This window comes from Agrilus planipennis, unplaced genomic scaffold (assembly GCF_000699045.2).
Source record: "Agrilus planipennis isolate EAB-ADULT unplaced genomic scaffold, Apla_2.0 scaffold397, whole genome shotgun sequence".
NCBI lineage: Eukaryota > Metazoa > Arthropoda > Insecta > Coleoptera > Buprestidae > Agrilus > Agrilus planipennis.
The window spans coordinates 1,866-12,760 of record NW_020439064.1 but is presented as its reverse complement, the minus strand read 5'-3'; the positions used below and the strand labels follow the sequence as shown (position 1 = coordinate 12,760).

Below are 10,895 nucleotides of genomic sequence, written 5' to 3'. Positions count from 1 at the left end.
CAACTTATTCTGATCTCATCCACACAGAACAACAGGAAGTCAGTCGGCAGGGTTCACAATTTCAAAACGAACACACTAATAATCTTTTTTCGTCTCTTTAATTTCCTTCGGCATATTTCTTGTTAATCAAGACAAACTCCAATCTAGTCAGACACGACACATTTTTTATACTTCGTAGGTAATTATTATCGAAGACTATACTATAATAACTAAGTCGGTAGGTATATTTAAATTTAAATAATACGCCTATCTCAAAATGACTTATTTGCCTTTTTCTTGTGCTGTACAGGAAGTGCCTGGGGTGCCATACTTGTGCGTGTTATTTAAGACGTCTCCGTCTATAAAATGACGACAACTTGGCGAGAAATCAAAGGTCCTTTCCTTTAGTTGCTCTCTGGTAAATTATGGCAGTCTTAATGCACTTCTGTCGCCAATAAGTAGCTTTTTCTAATTTATAGAACAGATAATGAATCTCACAAACAAGATGGTAAAATCGGAAGGACAGAAGCAGTAATATCGTATTTACTTAAGTGACCGAAAAGATTCAAACACTTTAAACCTGCCGATTCAATTCACAATATGCAAAAAAGCGCCATGTGATAACCATCGCCACAAACTGTTATTATGTTCTAAGTATTATCAAACATACTAACGCATTTTTCACGATGTTCATTTATCACAATTTTAATTAGACAAAAGCAGCACGCACGGAATAAATTTTAATCAAACATTTAGCACGATAAACTTTTGATCTTTATTTTAATGAATGTCTATAAGTAGGTACGTATATCGCTCCAATGAATTAATGATCTGTAACTATCATCAGACGAGTTATCAATTAAAGCAAGTTGAAAACAATTGCAGTTGTTTCACTCATGTGATAATGGAAACGAAATCATTTACTTAAATATAAGTACGCAACCTCATAATGTTTACAATTAAATTTTGAATTTATTTACCTTTTTCTACAACTGTAATCATTCTTATGTCACAATAATCCACAAAAATTAAAAATAGTATCTATCAACAATTTATTCCCGTCGAAGAGCCTTCCTGTGTGAATGACTAAATGTAAGTCCGACACCCCACTAGACTCTAGTCAATAAATAATAGGAGGATTATGTACGACAAAGATTTACTCTAAATCCGCGATTTGCAACATATCTGAAGAAATGGAAAGCTATTAAACGTTAGTATGGTCAATAAAATTGACGGCGCAAAGGTGCAGACTTCCAGGTTGTCACTCATAAAACTTTACGACAGCATCTGTAGCCAAGACAATTTGAACCAACATAAAAAAATCTAAACAGATAAAATGTTTCTACCATAAACATACAGTAGATATCGTTTATAACGACGTCGAAAGGACTGACCGTGGATGACTATATCCAAAAAACCGTAAGATAATGCTCAAAAATATATAAGCAGCAAGGTAGAATTTCTTTTAACTTCCTTTTAAAATTTGATTATAAATGCGAAAAGCTGTTTGAACTACTAAAACTATAGTATACCCAAAATAACACTAGCTAGCCTAACGTTCCCTCAGTCTATTCTAATATTGGCACTATTACCTATATTATCTATATTTCTGTGCTACGTACTACATTAATCGGGTGTATCTGCAATGAAAGACTTACATAAGGCAGAAGCAATAAATATTTAGTAGTTACATAAAGTAGGGAGAAATTCGTTCGGAAGCGTCCAAAGCAAATTTAACCACGGCTACGTGTTTAAATATTGAATCCGAGTTGTCAGTCGACTTCTACTACATAACTTATTGTTGTATGCAGTGCCAATATTTGTTTTTACCATTCAGTAGCGCGCACGACTACGACAAACTAGTAAACGAATATAAAATAGAGGCCAAATTGGTATGAATGAATGTCACACTATTGGCTTTTAGAAGCAACGCGCAAATTAATGAACAAACGTTATTTTCTTACGCATCACACATATTCGCACACACTTTTTACCTATATTTACACTATCCATAACACCTGATTTTCATAAACAGTAGTAAATATCTCTCTCTACACATACACATTTACTTTTGTTATTAGCATTTAACAACTTGCTATGTTATTATTATCATTAATTGCTTTTATGAAGACCACGCAAACACACTAAGACATCCGCATATGCACATGCAGATACGGATGCGGATGAATGCGACCTATGACTCGTAATAAAAATTTTCGAAAAATAATTGTAACATCGTCTCATGTTTATTAAAAAAGTTATTATTAATCCGAAAAAACCATTGCGATTGTTGTAAGTAAACATTAAAAATTGATTGATACTGAACCACTGAGGAATTAATAACGGATTCGAAACTTTTTAAATGTTATTCGAACGCCATCATGTCGAAAATTTAGATGAAACGTATTCTCTCTCTTGGATTTTCTCATCTCTAACGCAAGATGCGTAAGCAGCTTGCGCCGGTCAATTATTATGCTTAAAGAGTTTAAAACGCAGTGTCCATAATGCGATGCTCGGTCGATGGAGACAGAAAGAGATATAAATACATAAGAAAAAGAAGAGGGAAGAAGCCTGAGATATGTTAATATTGAGATGTAAATTGGAGAGCCGAGCTTGCGTGGTGTTAATGTGTGTGTTTGTTGAATACAGGTTGTAATAGAGCCGCATTCCAACGACGGAGGCGACATCGACCATTAAAATGTGGAGTTATCCTAAGTTGTGTGGACGCACTACGGACTATGCGGACTCGCCAAGCAGACGCTTCCTTGTGTACTGGTTTTGGTCCGTGCACGGTGACGATTAGTTAGTTAAATTACCGAATGATCAAGAAACCAACGGACCCAATAAAGCGGTAAAATACGGCGACACGAAGAATAAAAACTAAATAAATTACGCATAAATTAACCCGCTATTTGTATATCTATACGTACATCTACATCCACTCTAACACCAGAGTTGGGCAGAGTTTTAGTACTCTCTGCTTACAAATGCGTTTTCAGTCCTTTCAAGGCATGGAAATACCGTAACGGAAGCCCTTTCATGAAAAAGTACATAAAAATGCTTTATAATCTGAACTTAAAGGGCCTTAAAATGCTTGGCGATTTGAATCTATGTAACTGCTTTTGATGTAATTGCTAATTCCAAGTCCTTAGATTTTAAAATGTAATTGGGGTTTCAGTAATTCAAGGAAGTATTTCGGTCTTGGAACTTTGTGATGAAGGTTTTGGCCAGCTCTGAGTAAGACTTTACGAAATTAACGAGCTGTTATCAGTTAAATTTCAGTAACCGCTTTAGCTTTTTGCGCTTCTAAAAAAACTCCTACCTACTAAATAAATATGTAGTCTTGATTAGCCTATTTCCTTTCTCATTATCCCGATAAAGATACACCCACGTAATGATTTGCACACAGGATTACAACAGTCCACGAATGCATCATGTAGAATAGAAAGTTTCGGTGTCTCAAAATTAGAATGAACATGATCCTCTGATTGTTTTCGGTGCTATTTGGGTGTGGACTGCTACTGGCTTTAGTGTTGTCATAATAAATGCAAATTAGAACAAGAATAATGTAGCGCAAAGACGAATGCTTATTCGTAATTATCTATTTACCAAGATGCGTATATATGTAAATGACCGCCACTTTGCATAATATACTAAATATTTAACGATAGTGCGACAACAATTAGTAATTGTTCCAAGTAAATAAAACGAACCATTGATTTGTTAACGTGTATCGTTTCTAATTTAAACAGATGAATTAAATTAAGTAGGTACTAGTATCAAAATAAGGGTTGACGATTTTATTGTTAACACTTTGTACAATTCTCTATGACTGTGCATTCATTTTATAACTCCATTTCAGCTCTCAAACGAACTGAAAAATCATTGGGCGTTTAAAAATAGACACATACCTATAAAAGAGGATGTTGAACTTTAAGTTGTAACTCCGATTTTAAAATAACAACACTGTCTAAAATAAATGTAAATAAAATAATAGAACCGAACGAAACAGAAAATTAGTCATCTTTGATTTGCATTGTCAGAACTTCCATTAAAAAAAGGACAAAAAACGAAGTAATGTATAGACAAATTTTTTCGAAAATAAGAATACCTGCATGATTAGTGTTAACATAAAAGAACGTTTAATTATAACATTTAACTTCAATGATTTAAAAAAAAAATGACAAATGAACAGCAGAACAAAACAGAAGAAACGATAAGATGTAGTGCAGAAAAAGTGCAAAAACTGCAATCGCTCGAATATAAAGAGAAAAAGGTCACAGCCAATTGGCGAACATTAATTAGCTATTGGAACAAATAGAAACTGATACGAATGTGCCGCCAATTTAATCGCTTTAATTATTGGCGCGTCGAGGAAGATTCGAAACGAATTAGCAAAATTTGCGAGTGGTCAAACCGAGTTATTGACCTTCAGAGGAGAGTGGAACTTCAAATATCCATTGCATCGGTTAAGTTTAAGCCAAAGCATGTTGGCCGCGGATCGTCGGTTCGAACATTCGCCGAACTCCGCGCGCTCGTTCGCCCGCAGGCCGAGCGGCCCGCGAGGTTCTTTCTCATACGAACGCGAACCTCCTCATTCATCCACGCGCGTGATCCAAACTGCTCCCATTTAATATGTCTCTATAAAACGAGGCGGGCGCAATTAAAAATTGCACTTAATGATAACATTTAGATGCGAACCGCTTCGCCGCAGTTATTCCAACGTCGCTTACGCCTTTGCCTTCACCAACGACAGCAACAAAAAAAGCCGCAGGTAGAACGCAGCCAACAACCACCTTAATTACCACACAAGCAAAGACAATTGCAGGCAACAATTCCCGGATGATAACCGAATCTACATATACGTAAAAATATATATTACACAGGAACATGCAAACATTTAAATTGTATATGGATACAAGGTGTCCAGGAAACTTTCCCTCAAAGTGGCGATGATAGAATCAATAAGCGACTTTAAAATTAAATATCTGACATTAAACGATACTAAATCAACCGAAAATCAGTACTCTCTTTGATGTAGAATTGATAACCAATTGAATACAATCAATGAGACGTCAAGTTCAGAAGTCGTGATCTGACATTTACCATGTAAACTTTTGACTTCGTTCTTTGGTGGATTTACTTCTTCAATTGAATTGTTTGCGTTACTGAGTTGATGCGGGCATTCAAAGTTTGAGTCTGTTCTTTGGTGACCCATTGTCTACTTACATTCAATTAATTTAACACTTACACACCAGACGGGATTGCACTGAACGATTTAGTGTCATTTGATGTGGACATGGTTAAAAGTCAATAAGTTATTTGACTTTAAAATCGCCCATTTATTCTATCTAGCGCCCCGTGTTTTCTTCAAGTAATTTTTTGATAAAACTATCAAAAATATTGAATTCCTGTATACCTTAACTAAAAAAAAACTAGAACCATATTACACATATCTAAATTTTTAGAGGAATTTAATTTCATCATTTCTACGCGTTTATACGAAGGCATAGAAGGTTTAAACACAATTTTGTTTTTTGTGTGGTCTAAATAAACTGTTAGGTCTGGACCTTTCGTTGGCAACTGTGGCTGACATCTTTATGACTACTTCGTTGACAACGTAGGAAGGTTATATCTCGAAATCTTGGTAACACTCACGTTGTCAACGCAATACCACTGAAGATGTCAGCCGCAGTTGCCAGCGAAACGTCTGGAACTAAACTAACAATTCGTTTAGACCACGGCCTTTCAGACCGACTCGTGATCATACCCAGCGGTGTTGTGGTAGTTGTTGTCTGCGATTTAATTTCCCTAGGATAGATTAGGATTGGGTTAGATTAGGTTTGGTTCAACCGTGTAAACAAAAGACTGTACACAATTACAACAGTCCCTTCGTTCGTTTTGTCTTTACCTACCCTAAAATTATGATTCTAACCTTACCGAACTTAATGAGGAGGTATTAAAATAGTAGTAGGAGAACAGGGGCGTTATGGAAGTCGATACCTTCTCAGACACGACCGGCTAATTAGAGACCTATTAGAATCAGAAACAGAGTTACTAAGAAGGGTAGAAGTAGACTTTTTAGATTGCTGTTTACAAATTGTTCAAGGATGTAGGATGGTATAGTTTTAGGGAAATGCGAAGATTAAATCATAATAGGAAGCAAATATATTATGATAAATTTAGGTAGAACTTAAAACAACGATTCTGCCGATCTTACAACCTTTTCTTTTAACTAACAACAACATTTTCGCAGCTACTTTGCCGCGATCGATAACGATTTATTACTCTAAACGTTTCGTTGCTCATTGTTGACAGTATCGTCAGCGGTGACCGAACTTGGGGCTTCAACATAACTGTGTTGTACCAACGAGACTCCTGCGATAATTTATTTTGATTGATTAAATAGTGGCTTTGGATATGTTTCGTTAGTGGTGTGTATCTTGTGGTAAATCGTAGGAGCGCAGACGTTTGAAAAGGTGCAATGAATACGTATGTGTACGTAGATGTCCCATGATTACCCGTCTCGCTTAAGCGGATTAGAGTTCGACAATATTGAAAACACGCATAAGCCGGGGACATTCTTATAATCCACAGTGACTAATCGTTCCATTCGATCACGCACACAATCGGATTAAGTTTCATGTGCAATTTTACAAAAGCATAAAATACCTATATGAAGCACAATTTATTAGGAGTACTTAATACTTATCTAAGTAAGTATTTTCGAGATGGTGAGAAGAACAAGTCATTTCTCAAGTGCTTTTACAAATGAACAATAAAGAAAAACCGACAAAATGTTTTATCCCTCATCTGCAGTGATTCGCTTGAAACGGAATAGGAATGCATAAAGTAAAATATGATTGTAAGAAGCAGGGGCGCAACAGCGTTACAGTTTGACTGGGTGCTCCCATCCTAATACTACCTATAAATATTTAAATACTGCGGATGTGTATAAGCTGAAAAGATCGAGTTCGGCTGCTCATTTACGAGCTCGAACTATTTGAACCTAACTTTCAAGTTGGGTTATTATCTGAATCGACTGGAATTGACTGGGTGCCCAACCCAATCGAGTGGGAGCTCAGGCACCCTTGGATCCCTTCTTGTTGCGCCCCTGGTAAGAAGGGTCATACATCAAATGTAGTTTGTTAAAAAGCCTTATGGATAATTCAAATATTTCCTCTTGGATGGAACATATCGGCTGCCTTTCGTTGATGCGAAAGAGAGAAGTTACCAAGAGACCTAAGATCGTGTTTAGATGTTTTGAAACGATACAATGTCCAAAAAGGGGCATTCAATACTTTTTATGGTAACATACCCTGACGAAGAGGGATGGTGAAACGCAGCGGCCGGTGGTTGCATCCTCGGATCCCAGATATACCTTCCTTCGTGTGTCCTTTGGTCCACGGGCAGAGGTGCGTGAAAAGCGGCAAAAGCCGACGGAAATTGTAGCGGCAGACCCGCAGACATGGCTGCTTGAAAATCCGCCTCTTTCTCGGGCATAGCACTTGTCACATAACATCCGGACTGTCGAGCATTATCTATTAATTCTAGACAATAATGACCGAGAAGATGAGGACTTCCGCAATTCGAGCACGCGCGCTTCTACAACATACATCCGTCGATCGGATTCGAAAATATCACGCTCACGCTTTATTGTACATTATTCAAACAACTTCCGCATTCAAAATTTTCATTTTACAAAACTACCACGGAAAGAAAGTTGTCCAGTGGTACTTGTTTTTTTGAGTTCTTATTGTAATAATTCGAATGTTTATAAATTCATGTTTCCATCATCACTTGAAGCACTCAAATTTCGCAAAGGCACATCACATAGTCATATTATTCAAAAATTACTTGCGGATGTCAGTTGTTTGTATTGTAATAAGAAGATTGTAGGGTTGTCGTTTTATAACAGAACAAATATTGTCTTTAATTAAAAGATCATCGTTGCAACATCGATTAGAATAACGCTTCTTAACAAGAAACGATTAAGTTAAGAGTAATATTATAAGGCACATGTTTACGGACAAATGGTTGAGCTCGCTACACTCTAAACTCAAGGCAACGGGGAACTAACGAGAACGAGAGGCAGGCAACAGTTGACAGCCAGCCTTACAACTCAACTAACGAGTATAGGAGAGGGGACCGAGGGGAGGGGCCTGAGCACCTCGCCACCCGAGAATGGACTTGCATTATTTTCCACACACACACAAACCTACACACCAAGACCAGTGGTGGAGTAAACATTATTTATTTACTTACTTTAACACACTGATCAATGACTATCTAGATAGTTATAGTAGATAAATAAACGCATAGGCATCGGTTTAAGCTTCCTCAACATCTACATAAGCCAACAACTGTACTTATTAATCAACCAGTTGTAGTGTTACTTGTATTGACAATTGTAAATTGCGACTCAACATGTGCCAATATTTCCTGTTGTCCATATCTTAAATCCAAGAAACAATAAAACGATGTGCGATACAAAATAAATTAGCTTTACAAGTACGAAACAAATTGAAGTCAAACATCACAATGCTTCTTAAACTTATCACAAGAAAAGTAGGATCACCTGGCACGCAGGGACCTTATCTTGCTAGAGGTAAAAATATAGAACTTTTCGTATTCTTGCGGAAAACAGTATAAGAGAGTTACGAGATTTTGAGAAAATCGGGTTTAAAGTTGCCAGAATTTTAATTTCGACCTAAAACCGAGTGATAATAACGTGGCAGGACACCCAGCAATATAAAAAATAACCACCTATTGTTTTACCTAATTATTTAATTATAATGTAAGTTTAACACAGCGACGACTACGCCACTGGTAGTCTGTGGTATCGCCTCTAGTGACTTCATTAATGGAACCAGGCGCGTTATAATTGAGTCAGAAAGAGACGGAAGACATTGAGTACCCAGCTTCCAAACGGGCCCATAACTACAGAACAACTTTCGGTAGATTTTCGGACTTTACACGATACAACAAACAAAACCTAATATAGGCGATAATTCGATAAGTTCCAGTTTAGCGGAAAATGAAATGTTTTTTAGACAACAAATTTAGGCGATTTTCCTCTACATATTCGTTTTTTTCTGGTAGGGAGACAAAATTGTAGTCAACATTAATAACTTATTCATAAACGTTCCCTCCCGGATGAAATTCTATTACTACAGGGGAAACATGCATAACTTTAGATAGATGCTACCCACCATCAGACGTGACTTTTTTAATGTGTTAATTTACATTAGAATTTTTATGTGTTTATTTAGGCAGCTCGTCTTAAACGGTAATGTTTATGTTCAGCCTAAAGTCGAATGAAACCTGGCACACACGGTTTAATTGCTTGCTCTAAGTAAATAGTAGTCAGTAGTCCTCCGGAGTTATGTTTGTCATGTATCTTGTGCATATCCAGATATTATGTAGGTACATATAACGTATAAACCATAAGTAGCAGCTTATAAAATTATTTTCTGAACTCTTACACAGCCCAAATAGGGTAATGAATGAAAAATCCATACATTCATTACTATTTAAAAATATTCACGTTGTTTTCGTTATAAGATGTTTTTGACAATAGGACAACATCTACATATAGCTTCATTGTTAAATTATTGTACAGTAACTTTTAAAGAGGTGTACCTAATAATTATAGGTATGTGTTAAAATAACAGTTACACTACGAACTGAAAAAGGCAGGTCAGTATTTAAAACAAGAGTGTACAAGTAGAGCTCGTGGCTAGAATATGTCGACTGCTGACAAACAAAGTTTAAAATTAACTTACCGGATATGTGCATGTACACACGTTCTGTTTTCCAATGGAATACTAATAAACGAATACGTACACTGAGTAAAGTGCGTATAAAAACACTCTATGACTATTAATTTTACATAACTTTATACAAATACTTATATGTGCCTGTATTATATAGGTACATAAATATGTACAATGGTAATTATGGGTCCGTCCATAAAATATATCTTATTTCCTTCCTTATTTTCCCCTAATTTCTTACGAATGTCTAACTTGGTAACGTTACAGTACATCCCCTTCCATTAATATTACGTCACGTTAGTTCACCTACACCCGTCTTTCGGTGAATTTTTGATATTACATTTTTCCTATTTAGTAACCTTCCTGCCTTATAAATTCATGCTAGCCTAAGCCTCTACTCATTCCTCTAACTTCATACGAATATTATGTAGAGAAATATATATATACAATAAATATATAAACAAAACGCAGAATAAGTGTGATAAAGATTTAGCCTTTAACTTTAATTATGTTTGCTGTTTGGTATGGATCCAAGTACATTAGATGCCGAATGATGTGTCTAATTTTTCATTTTCAGTAGTGTAACAGTGTAAGCTTCACCTGAAAAAAAACCCTAATTCTTCATCATAAAAGTAGAAGAGTAAGAGGCCGTAACGTTCACTGGTTCACTAGGTCTTTATGTGCAAAACGTAAGCAAACGAATTCCAAATGTAATCCATTTTAACGCTTCAAAAAGTGTACGCATTGTGATTTTACGTCTTTGGATAACAATTCGTTGTCGTAAGTAGAGGACAACCGCATCGAAGGTATCTATTCATCGAAACGAAGGCACAGAAAAGAATTTTTCGCCTTTGTAAAGGTTGATATATTTATTAGGGGTTTACATTTTTACCACCTAAAAGGTATTCACTTTGTGCTCCCTCGCAATTTTACCTGACCGAGTTCGACTTGATTCTCCAGTCACGAGTTGTTAAGTAATTTCTACGTTATTATCCGAAGACAACACGTTTAATTCTATTCTTTTCAGGTTGTCCAAAATTAGTAATAAGCAGTAGATAACTTAATTCGTAATAAAAACAAATTCAGGAGCACAAGTGCTTGAAGCAATTACTACCTTATTTGCAGTAGCGAATACTGTGC

General features: G+C 36.1%; 1 protein-coding gene across 3 annotated transcripts in view; it reads right to left on the bottom strand.

The window, feature by feature from the left end:
• Positions 1 to 8,086, bottom strand: part of LOC108743344 (transcriptional activator cubitus interruptus) — a 47,125-nt gene extending 39,039 nt beyond the window's left edge. For all 3 annotated transcript variants that reach the window (XM_018478880.1, XM_018478881.1, XM_018478882.1), the window contains exon 1: positions 7,298 to 8,086. In XM_018478880.1, coding sequence (XP_018334382.1) covers positions 7,298 to 7,482 — 185 coding nt within the window. In that variant the 5' untranslated portion in view covers positions 7,483 to 8,086. The remainder of the gene's footprint in view (positions 1 to 7,297) is intronic.
• Positions 8,087 to 10,895: the final 2,809 nt, after the last annotated feature.